This window comes from Orycteropus afer, unplaced genomic scaffold, assembly GCF_000298275.1.
Source record: "Orycteropus afer afer isolate SDZICR_OR568_19922 unplaced genomic scaffold, OryAfe1.0 scaffold00106, whole genome shotgun sequence".
In the NCBI taxonomy this organism is placed as follows: domain Eukaryota; kingdom Metazoa; phylum Chordata; class Mammalia; order Tubulidentata; family Orycteropodidae; genus Orycteropus; species Orycteropus afer.
Window position 1 is genome coordinate 4,821,844 of NW_006921693.1, and position 17,455 is coordinate 4,839,298.

At 44.6% G+C, this 17,455-nt stretch overlaps 1 protein-coding gene across 1 annotated transcript in view; it reads right to left on the minus strand.

Moving 5' to 3' along the window:
• NSMCE2 (NSE2 (MMS21) homolog, SMC5-SMC6 complex SUMO ligase) overlaps positions 1–17,455 on the minus strand; it is a 330,848-nt gene that overhangs the window by 9,784 nt on the left and 303,609 nt on the right. Inside the window, exons 4-5 of the mRNA XM_007943401.1 lie at positions 2,148–2,248; positions 1,633–1,739 (exon numbers count right to left, since the gene is read on the minus strand). Coding sequence (XP_007941592.1) covers positions 1,633–1,739; positions 2,148–2,248 — 208 coding nt within the window. The remainder of the gene's footprint in view (positions 1–1,632; positions 1,740–2,147; positions 2,249–17,455) is intronic.

The window sequence follows — 17,455 nt, forward strand, 5'->3', positions numbered from 1 at the left end:
GGAGGAGAACTGCCCATGGGGTTTCTAAGGTGGAAAATCTTTACAGAACCAGACTGTCTCATCTTTCTCTCACGGAACAGCTAGTGGGTTTGAACCGATGACCTTTTGGTTAGCAGCCAAATGCTTTAACCACCACACCACCACAGTGTACATATATATAACTATGTTGTTTTTAGGTGCCATCAAGTCGCCTCCAACTCATCATGACGCTTGTACAACAGAATGAAACACTGCCCGGTCCTGTGCCAGCCTCACAATCCTTGCTACACCTGAGCCCATCATTGCAGCCACTGTGTCAGTCCATCTCATTGAGATCCTTCCCCTTTTACGCTGACCCTCTGCTTTGCTAAGCATGATATCCTTCCACCACTTGTCTGTCAGTCTGTCGTACTGTGGTGGCTTGCATGTTGCTGTGAGGCTTGAGGCTATGCCACCAATACTTCAAATACCAGCAGGGTCACCCATGGTGGACAGGCTTCAGCAGAGCTTCTAGACTAAGACAGATTCGGAAGAAGGAAGGGGCCATCCACCTCTCAAAGAATTGGCCAGTGAAAACTTTATGGAAAAAAAAAAAAATGTGTGTGTGTGTGTTACACACACACACCCACCAAAAACCAAACTAAACTCATTGTTCCGACTCATAGCGACCCCTCCTTGGGTTTCCGAGATGGCATCTCTATGGAAATAAATTGCCCAGTCTTCCTTCCGAACCACCAGCCTTCTGGTTAGCAGTCAAATGCCTTAGACACAACACCACCAGAGCTCCCGTGTGTGTGTGTGTGTGTGTGTGTGTGTACACACACACAGAAGAAAAATCTCCCAAACATTCCAATTTTTTAAAATTAATCTCTCACTGATTATCCATGAATTTATTATTTAAGCCTTTTGGGAAGTTATTTAAATAATTAAAAATATGAAAGTTTTCCCCTGAGAGATCTTGACCATCAAGACCGTCAGTGGTGGCTTTTTGGAATGTTTACTTAATAATACTTATAAAACAAATTACCTGTTGCAGGAAGCAGGCAAATTCACCACTCCCCATTTTGGTCATGTAAATGAAAGCAGGAAAAAGAAATCCTTAGTGGCACAGTTCTCCTTTCTTTCCCCCAGGCTCTTTTTAAATAGTATGAATTCATAAAAATTTCTGTTTTCTAATGATTGAAACAAGGAGCCCTGGTGGTGCACTTGTTAAAGCATTCGGCTGCCAACCAAAAGCCAGTGGTTTGAACCCATCAGTTGCTCCATGGGAGAAAGAAGTGGCAGTCTGCTTCTATAACGACTGACAACGTTGAAAGCCCAGTGGGCAGTTCCACTCTGTCCTATAGGCTTGCTATGAATTGGAATGGACTGGATGGCAGTGGGTTTCCTGGTTTAATGGTTAAAACTCAGCCCAGTTCTTTCTTCTCTTTCTTTCAGGTGTGGTTGAATGGCTTGCTCTTTTGGCTTTTTCCTGAACCGATTACTAAGTTTTTCCTCATGTATTGTTTTCACAGAGTCAGTTTCCATGTTTACACTATTCGGGAGGAGAATGTCATTCAGGGGAGATGCTGAAGTCTCTTTTCCTCCAGCACTAACTCACCACTTCCGCTCAGCCACCACTGGGGAAGGCTCCACCCTCCTGCATCTACTCACCAGGCCTTTTTCTTCCTTCGGTGCTTGGACTCAATCATGCGAACAATGGCTTCCTCCTCATAGGTGTGGCCACACACTTTATTTTTCACTGGCTTCTTCATTTCCAGCTATAATCAAGGAGAGATTAGGCTTTCAGGAATGCTAATGATCAACTTCCAGTAACTTCTCCAAGTCTGCAGCTCTTTTTTCCTAGGCCTGGGCTTTCCGCGTTTAACTCCCCATTCTCCTGGCTTTGGATTATTGTTAGGGCAGAGGACCAGAGCAGAAATTGCAGGGAAACCAGTAACGTCACTTGGCCCATGGACATGAATTTATTCCTAGATCCTTAAGGGCATGGTTGGCTGTAAACTCTTTCCAGGCTAAGAAACTTCCTTGTATACTCTTCAACTCTCATCACTTTTCTTCCCTCCCCCCTTAACTCCAAACATGAAATCAAATCAGACGGCAAACAGGAATCCTTTGGCCTCTAAGAAGGGATTATTTTTTCTTTCAGAGGAAGCAAGAGGAAACGGTACCTGTGTGATGGGGCAGATGAAGTTGGTTTGACTTTGCGTCACAATCATATCTTCATCAACGCCTTCTGTTCCATCAGCCTCTCTGTCTGCTTGAAGGCCGTCTAGAGAAGAAAAGGAAAGGAAAGCTGTTAAGCCTGTTTGGTCTAACATTCCCCCAAAGATGAGAAGGAATGGAAGGAAGGAAGACCGACAGTTTCTCAGGGTTGGACCCACCAGCCGCTCTGTGGGAGAAAGATGAGGCAGTCTACTTACATAAAGATTTACAGCCTGGGAAACCCTACGGGGCAGTTCTATGAGTTGGAATAGACTTGGGGGTAGTGGTGTTTTCTATCTTTATGGCACTTGGATGTATTGACTCTTCTAATCTTCAAAGAATCCTGCAGGGTACATACGATTCTGCCCATTTTCAAAGTTACAGAGAAAATTTAATTGAGTATGGACACAAAACCAAAAACCAAACTCACTGCCATCAAGTAGATTCCAACTCAAAGTGACCCCCATTGAGTCTCTGAGGCTGTAAATCTTTATGAAAGTAGATTGCCCAGTCTTCCTTCTGCGGAGTGGCTGGTGGGCTTGAACCGCCAACCTTCAGGTTAGCAGTCAAATGCCTTAGGCACTACACCGCCAGAGCTCCTTGAACATGAACACTATCTGATACTGAAGTCCATGATTCCTTTCATTCCTTTTTACTTGCTCCTCACTGAGGAAAAAAAGATGACAGAAGACTTCCGAATGGGATAATGGGAATGGGTACTCCGTATGACAGCCTTTCTGTCTGGAGAAGGAAAGCTTGTTATTTCACACAGAAATAAAGATCTTCCAAAGGTCTTTAAAAGCAAGTGTTGATGGTGTAGCCCTTCCCTTCTCATGTTCCCTCCCTTGCTTTCTTCTCCTTTCCTTCTTTCTTAAAATATTATTAATAATAATATTATAAAAACCAAATCTACTGCCATCAGGTCAATTCTGACTCATAGTGACCCCCCACAGGGTTTCCAAGGTTGTAAATCTTTACAGAAGCAGACTGCCCCATCTTTCTCCCACAGAGTGGCTAGTGGGCTGGAACCACCAACCTTTTGGTTAGCAACCCATTGCCTTAACCGCAGTGTCACCAGAGCTCCTTAATAAAGGTATAGTCATTTAAAAATTGCTTTGTTTTTAATGTGGGAGAAGGAAACGCTTGTATCAAGTTTAGACCTTTTTTTAGTCCCATAGAATGGATGCTTTTGGGCCTCCACCCTGGCCAGATGGAGTGTTTGAAAAGAGACTGCTGGGGGTGGTGTAGTGCCTAAGGCATCTGACTGCTGACCAGAAGGCTGGAGGTTCAAACCCACCAGCCACTCCTCAGAAGAAAGGTTGGGCAATCTACTTTCTCTACTTCCACAGTGAGTAGTGATAACGCCTGGAAAACCCAAGGTGGGGTTGCTCTGAGTCGCATCTGACTTGGACAAGGCAGTAAAACTGCCTTTACAGCTTGAAGAGAATAATGGGGGAAACTGAGGACCACACACCTCTCATTCAAAGTCATAAGGTGAATTAATGGTTGAACCCAGGTGTGCTGGGTTAATTACTATTCAATTACTGTCAGTTTTTTTTTTCTTTTTTTGGGGGGTGTTGCACCTTTTGGTTTTAGCAGACTGGTGCTGTTTGTATGAGAGCTTGCTATCCTTTTTTAGGGAGATGTCCCCAAATCCGGCTCTAATTCCCTGGGGAAGGCAAGAGTGATGACCCGGAGCTTGGCACTACCCACGTTTACTCACTGGGCATTAAGATACTGTGCCTGAGGCCATCCAGCTTTCCAGGCAGCTACAAAAATGTTGAGACCTTGAAAAGCCTTTACTGGCTATAAAACTGGAGAACTACAAAACTGCTATTAGTAAATGTGAAAGGTCTACAGAATGGACTATGGAGTCAACTTCATTAACGTGGATTTGGTAATCAGAAATATTTCACTTGAAAGCAATACGGAGGCTGCATTTTGAGTTTTTTTTTAAGTACGCTATGAGAATTGTTGAAAAATTATCAGTAAATCAGTTATTTGTCATTAACCTACTTCCAAAGCAAAATTATACAAATATTTTCAAAAATTTTTGTCAGCAACACAAAGGTGGAGATGTCTGCCACGTTCATGTGCTTGCTATGATGTGGGGTGTGGCTTCTGGGACCATGTCTTCTAACCTAGACGGGCTTCCATGAGCCCCAGGGCTCTCGGTCTTCTTATCAACCCAGTGACTCCCTAGATGGCTTAGGAAGCTTGGACAGGAGCAACGAACGATGCCCAGGAGCAGGGCTGGGAGCCTTCCTGCCGCTTTGACCCTCTTTTCAAAGGCCCCTCCTGTGGGCTGCTGCAGCCGTCCCCGACTCTTCGCTATTCTAAAGAAAAAGATCTTTTGTAATTTCTTACAGGGTTTATTCTAGGACAGCTCTTGAGCTGATGGCAGATTTCTGACTGTACATATGACACTGTGGAATTCACCGGAAAATCTGTCAGATGAATAACAGAGTTCAGCCGATGCAGAAGACTGTGGGTTTGGTTTTTGTTTTCTATTTTTAAATCCCAAAAGGTGGAGGAGGCAAGACAGCACACCTCTGATGTAATGGCAGCCACTGGGAAGACTGAGTGGGGAGTCAAAGCACCAGCATCTGATGTCGAAAGAAGGAGGAAACCAAAGTGAGACTGCGCGGGCATGCCGGAGTGAGTAACAGCCACGGGCAGAGGCCCCAGAGAGACAGAAGCTGAAGAGCCAAGCTTCTCTAGACGCAGGACATTGCCTCACCCGAAACCTCTATTTATGGAACGCGACTCTGGCACCGTGATTCCACAGTGTACTAACAGAAGACCAAATCAGTGTCACACACACCAATGTAGCTGACCCACAGACACAATCCCACAAGTTTTTAAATTGAGCTTATTTCCGCCAAGCCTCTCTCTCACCTACATGAGGAAACTGATCCAAAGAAATGACAGGTTTGACACAAGGCCCTGTAGGTATTTAATACGTAACCGTACTGCCCTGTTTTCCTGGCCTGGCTAATATGAACACTAAAACTCGTGGACTGGTTCTGATATCAAAAGCATTTCATTTAAAAGCAATACGCAGGCTTCCCCACCAGATTACCATTTCATTAGTAATTATAATACTCCCCTTTACTGCATGCTCTATAGCAGATACTGTTGTTGTTATGTGCCGTCCAGTCGGCCCCGACTCATAGCGACCCCACCTTGGGATGCCGAGGCGGTAGCACTACAGAAGTAGATTGCCCAACCTTCCTTCCGAGGAGTGGCTGGTAAGCACTATATGCATTATTTCACTTAATCCTCACAAAATACCTATGAAAAATTAATACGTTGTTATTCCCATTGTACAGGCAAGAACACTTAAGCTCCCACAATATTTTGAAGGCAAATGTAGAAAATACCTCTGTTATAATAATGAAATAATTAGAATTAAATTGGCTTAAACAAGGACCTCTGGTGGTGCACTGGTTAAGGCATTTGGCTGTTAACTAAAAGGCCAGTGGTTCAAACTCACCAGCTGCTCCATGGAAGAAAGATGAGGCAGTCTGCTTCCGTAAAGATTTACAGCTTTGGAAACCCAAAGAGGGTTGCTATGAGTCAGAATCAACTAGATGGCAGTGAGTATTTATTTATTTATTTTTGGAATCTTTATCAAAGAGACCACATTTTACTGATTATCATAAAGAAAAAAACAAGAAAACCAAACCAGTCATACTATTTTCTATAAACATACATGAGGTATGTTATTAGAAGTAAATGCCAGTGTCTTCCTCCCACCAGATGAGTGGGTCTCAGAGACCAGCATGTTATACTCAGATGCCTGGGCTCAGGGCCGCAAGCGCTGGGCTGAGGAGGGGAAGCTTGGCCAGGAATGAACGTTTACAGACAGCCATGGAGGATGGACTGGGATATGAGTTAAAACCAAACACCAAACCAAACTCCCTGCCATTGAGTTGTTTCAGACTCATAGCGACCCCCATTGGGTTTCCAAGGCGGTAAATCTTTATAGAAGTAGATTGCCCCATCTGCCTTCCACAGAGTGGCTGGTGGGTTTGAACTGCCCACCTTCCGGTTAGTAGTCAAATGCTTTAGGCATTGAGCCACCAGAGCTCCTTAAATGTGAGAATAAATGTGATTATTTTCTGATATAGTAAAATGAGCACCAAAAGGATTTCCAAAAGCCTCTAAACATGCCCTGGGGATGTAAAATTGGGGGTAACAAGATTGGATCTTGAGATATGATTTCATGGTTAGTCAGTTATGGCTGTTAGTGAATAGCTAAATAGCTGTTCCTTGGTCTTTCATTGTAGTCATCAGCTACTCAATCGCTCAAGCCCAGACCCTTGGAATCGTTCCTGGTTATTCCTTTCCCCTCATTCCTCATGTCCAATCCATCAGCAGGTTCTGGTGACTCTGGTTCCACATTCAGCCCTCTCTCGTCCTGCTACCAGACCTCAGTCCAAAGCACTGCAGCCCCTGCCCAGACTTCTGGAGTGGCCTCCTACTGGTATCCCTGCGTCGACCAGGGCCACATCCCTCCCACGCAGCCCTCCCACAGTGGTCCACGCAGACCTCAATGGTCTTGCCTCTCACGCAGCCCTCAATGGTCCTGCCTCTGCCAGTCTCTCACCCACTACACCCGAGTCACACTGGCCTTTTTCTCTGTTACTGGAACCTGCCAGGTCCCCTGTTATCTTTGGGCCTTTATGCTAACCTGCCTGGAATGTTTTTCCCCTGATCTTTGCTTGTCCTACTCCATTCTGTCATTTTTAAATGTCACTTTAAATGTCACCTCTTCAGAGAGGTCTCCTCTAATGTCTCAAGCTGAAGAAGATACCAGGCGTTCTCTTAACACGAGTCACTTGTAACTCTGCCTAGGCTGAACCCTATGTACCGTTTTCTTGTTTCCCTCCTCCCCTCCATCCTATCTCCCAGGAAAACAGGGACTTTGCCGTCTTGTTCTCTCATATTTCCCAGAACCTAAAATAGTCCTTGTTGTTGTGTTGTTGTTATGTGCCATCGAGTCGGACCCAACTCATAGCGACCCCTCCTTGGGTTTCCAAGGCAGTATCTCTACGGAAGTAGATTGCCCAATCTTCCTTCCGAGGAGTGGCTGGTGGGTTTGAACCCCCAGTGTTCTGTTAGCAGTCAAATGCCTTAGGTATTATGCTACCAGAGCTCCTAAAACAGTCCTCAGCATATAGTAAATACTAGGGAGCTTTGGTGGCATAGTGCCTAAGGTATTTGCTAACCAGAAGTCTGGAGGTTCAAACCCACCAGCCACTCTTCGGAAGGAAGATTAATCTACTTCCGTAGTGATACCACCTCAGAAATCCAAGGAGGGGTTGCTATGAGTTGGATCCGACTTGACAGCAGTGAGTTTTTTTTTTTTTTAGGTGCCCAATAAACATTTGATTAGTAAAGTGCCTCATCCAACAAGACAGGAGTGGGCATATTTTGCACAAGTATATACTTAACGTATGTAACAGACATAGCAACACACACACATCCCTCACACAATGATGTTTTCATAGGTTTTAAGCAAATAACAGAACTTCACTCTAGCGTGGGGTACAGCTGTGGCCCCTGATTACATGTTAAAGGCAGGAAGTAAGTATATGTTTTACAATGACAGCAGGCCGTGTGGTAATTACCAAGGAGAATCCAGACATGGTCTTGTGGTCAGAAAATGCTTTTGGTCCTGGCCACACACAGCCCTCGTATTAGTCACTTGTCTGACTTCAGGCATCTCAAATTTGGCTACCAGCTGGACAGTTTTATGCCAGCCTGGAAGAAAAGTTGATTGCCAGGTGCTTTCTCAATTAAGCCTGAATATTTTTCTCAAAGCCCTTTTCTCTCGAAATTTAGTAGCACATGAAGAAAAGTCTTCTCAAATATTTGCTGCCTGCCATAATGTTTACTGGACTGCCCAGATGATTTCACTTGCTCTATTCTGGGATGGCCCATTTGGAGAGGCTGAGCTGATGCACTGAGGGTTTTGAGGTCACCTCCATGTACAGAAGAACACTGACTCCGAGTCTGAAACTCTGTGGTTAAGTGTGTGTGGCAGTGTCTGTGTCGACTCCTGACTTGCTTCTCCTACTAAGAACTTGCCACTGGGGCTATCAATGGCCCTACCGGTGGGCTCAGACAGATGTCAGACCCTAAGCAGAAAAAGCAGGCTCAGCCCCTCGGCTTGGAATTAAGAGCTGCATGCGTGCTTTGATCTGATGTCCACTCTCTGGTGTTGCTGGGCATCTAGTTGTGTATCTGTTTCTTCCTGCCCCGAGAAACGTCCTGGTGGCCTGTCCTGAGTGCCAGCTGTTTGGTTGAGCCAAGTTATCATTTCTCTTCCGGAGGGGACTGCATCCTAGTTTTTAATCACTTCCTGGTACTGGCGAAGACTCTGATGTGTGGGAAAAGCCTTTGCTGAATTAACATGCTGATCAAGCCCAGATAGGGCTCATAGAATTAAAGATTTCCCAGACGGTACAACAAGCTAATATTTAAAAATCCAACAAATTTTCAACAGTAATCGTAATATTCAACTCAACAATAATATTCTACACAGATTGAGTTTATACACTAAAGCAAGCAGAACAAGGGTGGGACACAAGGGTCCACTAAGTGCTACTGTGTGTGTGTGTGTGTGTGTATTCAACAATATACACTAATATAATTATATATTGTTATGCTGTACATAGGGTCACGATGAGTCAGAACAAAGTCAATAGCACGTAACAACATAAATCCTTACTGTTACTATTCTTTTTACCACTACTTTGTGCCAAGCATTAGGCTTGGCATTGGTGAAAAGCAATCCTTGCCCTCAGGGAGGTCAGCCACGTATGAGACATGTACAGCGCACAGCAGTCTTGTGAGGCTGCACATGTACACGATACAGTGCCACGTATGAGACATGTACAGCGCACAGCAGTCTTGTGAGGCTGCACATGTACACGATACAGTGCCACGTATGAGACATGTACAGCGCACAGCAGTCTTGTGAGGCTGCACATGTACACGATACGGTGCCACGTATGAGACATGTATAGTGCACGGCAGTCTTGTTAGGGCTGCACACGTACATGATACGGTGGGAAGAAGCTGCCAGGAGGGAACAGAGTTTGATTCTTTCAGGAGCTGATTGCTGATCTGGGTCAATGAGAAGACTCTCTCCAACCTGTGTTTTCTGAGACAACTCTGATGTCCCCTTGACTGGGCATTTCATTCACAGCCACCTCAGGCCAGTATTGTGGTCAATGTTCCTCCTTCTTGTCTCAGAGTTATAATCTGTCCTCGTCTCAGATTCTACTTATTGGAGAAGCCATCCCTATCCTAGCCTGTCCCATCCCATCCTATCCTATCCAATTCCCTCAGTCAACCTTCCTTTGAAATCCCACAATACTGTCAGTATCAGACTCTCCCAGCTTAAAATGCCTCGTTATTCAATTATTTCACATGGCTAGGTCTTATTTTCCAAGTAGATTGAAAGCCCCTTGAGGACAAGCACTGTGTGTTCAAGGCAACTCAACCCAGCCTGCATTTATTGAATGCCTGCTCTGTCCCAAGCACTGAACCAAATGCCAGGTGTGGACACAAAGAGGACCAAGGTCAAGGTTGGGTCTGGTAGGAGAGATAGATACAAATACATCCTGTGTGATGAATGAAATAAGGTGTATGTTTTGTACAAAGCACACAAGTAACCTAGAGGTTTTCTGCAGGTGAGGTGGGGAATCAAGGTGATCCTCTTGGAAAAGGAGATGGCTAAGCCAGGCTCTTCGGGAAGTGTAACCGGAAGAAGGAAGGACATCAGGCAATAAAGACTACAGCATTTGGGAACGTGGGCTCTGGAAACAGACTGCCTGGGTTTGAATCCTGGTTCCATCACTGTATGAGCTGAGTGTTCTTGGGCAAGTTACTTTTCTTTGCTTTAATCTCCTCAACCATCAAATGGAGCTAACAATAGTGTATGAGGACTCAATGAGTTCACGTATGAAAAGCCCTTGGAACAGGGCCTGGAAAATAGCCAAAAAAAAAAAAACCCAACCCCAAAAAACCCCCAGCCCAAACCCACCACCACCCTTGAGTAAATTCTGTCAAACAACCCATAGGACAGAGCAGAAATGCCTCACAGGGTTTCCACGGCTGTAAATCTTTACGGGGGAGCTCTGGTAGCACAATGCCTAAGGCATCTGACTGCTAACCAGAAGGCTGGTGGTTCAAACCCACCAGCCACTCCTTGGAAGGAAGACTGGGCAATCTACTTCTGTAGTGATACCGCCTCAGAAACCCAGGGAGGGGTTGCTATGAGTCAGGTCTGACTCGATGGCACATAACAACATAACATAAATCTTTACGGAAGCAGACTGCTTCATCTTTCTTCTGTGGAGTGGCTGGTGGGTTCAAACCACCAACCTTTTGGTTAGCAGCTAAATGTACCACCAGAGTTAAGTGATCAAAATATACTACTACTATGCTTATTAATGGGAACTCTGGTGGCATAGTCTAAGGCATCTGACTGCTAACCAGAAGGCCAGCAGTTCAAACCTACCAGCCACTTCTCAGAAGGAAGGTTGGGCAATCTACTTCCGTAGCAATATGGCCTTGGAAACCCAAGGAGTCGCTATGAGTCGAATCCGACTCCCTGGCTGTGAGTTTTTGAGTATGCTTATTAATACTATTTCTCAGGACTCCTACAGAGTGAGCATATGGTGGGCACTGAAACATATACGTTCAACTAAATGAAATGATGTGCTGAGAAATGACCCGGAGAGACAGCACAGGATAAGCCGGCCGGGAGCTCACAGCAGGCCGAGCCCTTCCACGCCCCGACACGCAACAGAGCCTGAGTGAGCACAGTAGCATCTGCCGATGCAGCCCCAGCAACCTCTTCAAGTTGCTGCCCACTTTCCTTTCTGTGGGTCTTTCCACACGCTGCTCTGAAGGTCTTGAAAGTGAACTCAATGAAGAGCGTCCCATTCCCTCCCATTGTGCTGACACTGCAATCAGACGGACCCACTCAGGTGACTGTGCCCTTGTTAATTTATCTACTGCTGTTTTGGACACATCCTTGGTCCCCATCTGGCCTCATGTATAAACTTGTCTCTATTTATTTAGACACCATCATAATATGAGGGTTTTAAAACGATCAAAACCCAGTGCATTCAACTGGTGGGACAAAAATCAATCAGCTGAGATCTGTTATACAACATTCATTCCAATAAAATACTGAAAATATCCCTGAACTCAGAGTTCACATTTGATACGTCTTATAAGAAAAGAGGGCGCTCTGATGGCACAGTGGTTAAAGCAGATCAAACCCACCAGCTGCTCTGTGGGAGAAAGACGAGGCAGTCTGCTTCCATAAAGACGGCCAGCCTTGGAAACACTATGGGGCAGTTCTGCTCTGTCTTACAGAGTTGCCATGAGTTGGAGTCAACTCAATGGCACTGGGTATAAGAGAAGGTTTACCAAGCAAAAGCAGGAAATCTAATGTGCACATAATATTTAACTAGAAACACACACAATAGGCAAACTCTGATTAGCCAGCACTGGGAAGGTCTACAGCTCTCAAGGGTTTATTTCCACGGTCGTCTGTAATAAGCAAAGATTGGAAGATGGGAAGCTCCCCTTCTTCTGTTTTTGGTTTTAGGTGGTTGTGAGTCCAACCCATCCAGGTACCCAAGACAGCACATGCAACTGTGCCGACAGCCTGTCCACCCCCTGCCTTTGCCAGTTCCACTGTCTTCTTCCTCTTCCCTCTTGCTGCTGCCCTAATTCAAGTCCAGCATTTCCTATTTAGATTATTGCCAAAAGTCCCTTATTTCTCTACCTCAGTCTCTCTGCAATCTACTCTCTGCACTCTTGCTAGTCACCTTTGTAAAAGTACAGGGCTGCTGTAACACAGTGCCATATACTGGGCAACGTAAGAAGGGAAATTTATCGTCTCACCATTTTGGAGGCTCACACACTTACTCCCTGCCGTCAAGTCGGCCCCGACTCACAGCGACCCCTCCTTGGGTTTCGGAGGCGGTATTGCTATGGAAGCAGATTGCCCCATCTTCCTTCCAAGGAGTGGCTGGTGGATTTGAACCGCCAGCCTTCTGGTTAGCAGTCAAGTGCCTTAGGCACTACACTACCAGAGCTCCCATTTTGGGGGCTAGTAGTTTGAAGAAGAGGTCCTGGTGGTGCAGTGGCTAAGTGTTTGGCTGCTAACTAAAAGGTTAATGGTTTGAACCCACCAGTTGCTCCGTGGGAAAAAGATGTGGCTGTCTGCTTTCCTAGAGGGTTGCTATGAGTTGAGATTGACTCGATGGCACTGGGTTTTGGTTTTGGTTTGAGTCTGAATTCAGTGTGTTGGCAGGGACAGGTTCTCTCTGAAGGCTCTAGGGGACAGATCCTTTCTTGTCTCTCCTGGCTTCTGGTAGCCCCAGCAGCTCCCTGGCTGGCAGCTGCACCATGACTCGGTCCTCCTATGGCCACCTTCCCTCTATCGTCTGTGTCTCTTCTCTCCTCCTCTTCTATAAGGACCACTCAGCTGGGATGAGGACCCTCCGTATTCCTACATGACCTCATGTTAACTGATAGCACCTTCAAAGATACTATGTCCAAACAAGGTCGCCTTCACAGGTAGCGGGGTTAGGACCTCAACATGTCTTTTGGGAGACACATGATACATAACATCTCCTAAGCATGACAACAAAACTACACATTAATTGGCCTCCAGCATCCTCATCTTCCACTGCTACCCATCTCAACCCCATCTTCTATATCCATACCAAACTAATCAGAGTTCACGTAAACTTGCCACGCCGTTTCGTGCTTCAGCTATCCCTTCATACCAATCTCTGACCATCGTGAGCCCCCCAGTGCCTTTTATACATACTGTAATCACCTGTTTACTTCTCTCTCTTCCCTACCAGCGTGTGAATTCCCTCAGGGAAGGAACTCTGTCTTATTGATCTTCATGTTCTCGGTGAGCAAGGCAAGAGACAGGAACATAATAAAAGTTAACTGAATGAATGATCCTGAAACAAGAGAACCATCTGAATACTGTCCTATTGAATTGGCCACAATGATACGAGGAAGACAGTGAAGAAGACTGTTTTGAAGGCACAAATTTTAGAATAGGACAACCTTGGTCCTTGATCTAATTGCTAGTTTTCCAGCAAGGGAGCCATACCATACTGTCTTGGTCATACTAGGTCCCGCCTCTGTAACAAAAGCCAATCACCGAAAAGCAAGATGATAGAGGTTATATTCCAAGGAACACTCTGCCCCACATTATGTCTTTAGATGGTTTCTGGTCACTAAACCTCCATGGCCAAGCCAAGTGTAAGCATAAGCACATATTAAAAAATGTATCAATTAGCTGCTAATGACCGTTCTCATCAGGGCCACAGCAGATGGATTCTGACAGAAGGGGAGAAAAATGTGGAACAGAGCTCAAATTCTTAGAAAGTCCACACTTACTGGGCCGGTTCAGACTTCCACCCTGACATACCCCATAAACCTGGAACTGAAACCATCCCGACATTACCTTTTACCTAAATAACAGATTGGTGCATAAGATAAAGAATATCGCTATGGAGTACCGCACACCTCTGAAAAATCATCTGTGTGAGACCAAATGGTCAACAATTACTGCAAAGCAAAGATCAGAAGGTTAAGGGACAGGGGAACCTGATCTCACTGAGATCAATGGGAATGTGAACATGTTATGAAAAATGTAACCCTTGTCTCTGAACAATCTGTGTAGCAATTGTTGAACAGGACCTAACTGCCGGGTGAACTCCACCAAAAGCACAATAATATACATATAATGTTTGAAATGTGTACATTATTTTAAGTGTGTTGAGTTTACCAAGGCACAGGGCAGTGTGTATGTGTAATGATAATATTCATTACAGCAGTTTTTATAACAGAGAAACACTGGGAAAATCAGAATATCTGACAGACTCGAAATTTAAGTAGTGTAGTGCCTAAGGCATTTGACTGCTAACCAGAAGGCTGGTGGTTCAAATCCACCAACCACTCCTCGGAAGGAAGGTTGGACAATCTACTTCCGTAGTGATACTGCCTCAGAAATCCAAGGAGGGGTCACTATGAGTCGGGTCCGACTCAACGGCACATGACAACAACAACAACATGGCATCACTGTTCACAAAATAAGATAATTATTAAAAATAGTGCTTAACAGTTATGAGAAAATGCTTACCGTATAAAATGTGTTTAAAAATGAAATTAAAACTCTGTATGTCCTATAATTAATTAACTTCAAAATTGATAAAGAGGAAAAAGATTGAAAGAAAACTGAATGAAATGCTATAGTACACTGTGTCCAGGAACACTGCTGCTGGATACAGGCAGTAAAGGCACCCTGGTGGTGCACTGGTTAAGAGCTCAGCTGCTAACTTAAAGGTCAGTGGTTCGAACCCACCAGTTACTTCATGGGAGAAAGATATAGCAATCTGCTTCTGTAAAGATTACAGCCTTGGAAGCCCTGTGGGGCAGTTTTATTTTGCCCCACAGGGTCACTATGAGTCAGAATGGACTTGACTGCAACGGGTTTGTTGTTTTGTTTTGTTTTGATTCAGTAAAGGGCTCACGGAAAATATCTGAGACTTCTAGAAAATAATCATTTGGCTTGCACCTTTCAGACTGGTACTCCTCCTGGTACCAAGTAATATTATGAGGTAAGTAGGACTGGCAGCAATGTGGACGGATGAACAGGTTTATTTAACACATCAAACTGAAAGAAATGATTACATAAAGTCCAGAGATCAGAATATTTAAAAAAGGAACCTTAAAACTTGTAATTGTTCAATTTTAAAATGGCAACATTTCAATTTTGAGTAACATAGGGACTATGCCAATCTCTGCTATCTACCATTTAGATACCTGATATTCTGGATGTATTACCTTAACCACAGTTGTATTAGTTCAAACTTACTTGCTTCTCTATAAGGTAATAAATATATCACAATCTAATTTATACAATATCTTCCCTTCTGTCTCCTTTCACTTAAAGAGCTCTAGTGATACTGTAGTGGTTAAGGCATTTGGCTACTAGCAAAGAGGTCAGTGGTTCAAACCCACCAGCCACTCTGCAGAAGAAAGATGAGGCAGTCTGTGTCTATAAAGATTCACAGCTTTGGAAACCCAATGGGGGTCATTATGATTCAGAATTGACTTGATGGCAGTGAGTGTGGTTTCTTGGTTGGAGACAAAACAATAATGAAATACCTGTATAGAAAGCAAAGGTTTAATAACAGATAAAAAACAACTCACTGCCGTTGAGTAGGATCCGACTCATGTCAACCCTTCCATGGGTTTCGGAGGCAGTATCATTAGGGAAGTAGATTGACCAAATTTCCTCCTGAGGAGTGGCTGGTGGGTTTTGAACCACCAGCCTTCTGCTTAGCAGTCAAATGTCTTAGGCACCATGCTACCAGAGCTCCTAACAGATAAAAGCTACTCTTAATATTATACTTTGTGCTGTAAAGCTTCTCAAGGTAAGCTATCAATTTTAATCCTCAGAGGATGAACAGTAAAGAAGCCCTGAACACGTCTATCTTGGGATGGAGCTCAATGAAGGAGGAGGTTCCTGTGTTACAAAGTGAGCTCAGGTGGTAGCAGGGCTGGTGACAACACTTGTCAGTGCTCGCTACTGCTTTGCAACTGTGGTGACCAGCCTACATTCCCTCCCACAGACCCCAAGTTTGGTCAAATATGTTACTCTATACGGTTTACTCAGCATGGTAACAAAATGCCACAGAATCTTTGAAATAATTAAATATGCCTATTTTTTTCTTTTTGATATGCAACTTGAGAGAGTATCAACATTTATTTGTGATCTATTGAAAAATTCTTTATGATGGTACAATGATTCATGTTGGGGAAAAAAGGAAAAGGAAGCCAGGAGAAACACCCCAAAAGTACATTCTGTGTGGAAGAAAGTTAAAGAAGCCAAAGCCTTAGGGTTCAAATTTAGTGAGACTTAAGGATCCTGTCAATACCAATGTCAGCAAAGATACCCAAAACATGGTTCAGCTCCACATCTCAGCCAACTAGTCAGAGCCAATCAGGGGCCGTTACCCAAAGTGCTAAGAGTGATGGACTCATAGATACTCTGGTCTTCCTTGACATCTACTTGCACTTTTCAGTGTCTTGTCTAAAATTAGTTTAACAGAAAAAGAAGCCAACTGGAAGGAAGAGGTAAAACAAGAAAGGAAGGAAGAGAGAGAAGGAAAGAGAGAAGGAAAGAAAAGAAAACAAGAAGGAAGAAAGGAAGGAAGAATGAGTGGACCCACAGGATGAAGGGCCATCTTTAACACCGCAGAGAACAAGGGATGGCCCCACTGACCGACACACCCCAGCACCTACTCCTTGTCTCAGCCTTCCTTCCTCTCCCCCACCCCTCCTCCACTTCCCACCCTCTTTCAAGTCTTCCTCCCATGCAAAGGAAGACACATGACTTCAAAATCAGGATCAGCTTAGGACACAGCTCTTGTGAATGTGTACAATAGATCTGAGTCATCTGTTCGTTTTGTAAACATGAAGAAATCACACTTTTAAAACTTCCTCCTTCATGACATTCACAGCCTTGACAATATGCTTAGTGTGGGGCATTGACTCTTTTCCTTACCCACACCCAAAGCAGTCAAGGACAGATTTTCTCTGGCATTGAAGGCTCACATATTCCAGGGCGGTGACCGAAAGGTCGGTGGTTTGAACCCTCCAGCTGTTCCACAGGAGAAAGATGTGGCAGTCTGCTTCCAGAAAGATTTACAACCTCAGAAACGCTATGGATCAATTCTTCTCTGCCCTACAGGGTTGCTGTAAGTTGGAATCAACTCAACAGTGATAATATTTTTTTAAATGGGTGACGTCTATGAGCTGAGGCTGTGCCCACATATGCACAGCAGGAGCAGCTCAGGAAAGCATGGACCAAACCGCTGTCTTCCTGGGAAGCCTTCCCACTCAGTGCCCCTACCCCACACTCACCACGTTGTTTGTGATTATCTGTGCGTGCCTGTCTCCCCCAGGAATCCGTAAGCATCTCAAGGGCAAAGACTGCTTTTATTTATTATTTTTAATGGGGTCGCTATGAGTCAGAATCAACTTGACAGCATCTAACAACCAATTTTTAAAAAATCATGGTAGGAGCTCAGCGTCAGTACATGGAATCCAAACCTTGGTGGCTGAAAGTCTGCTCGGTGCTCTCCCTAGCTCTACTGCAGGGAGCTCTGGTGGCGTAATACCTAAAGCACTTGACTGCTAACCAGAA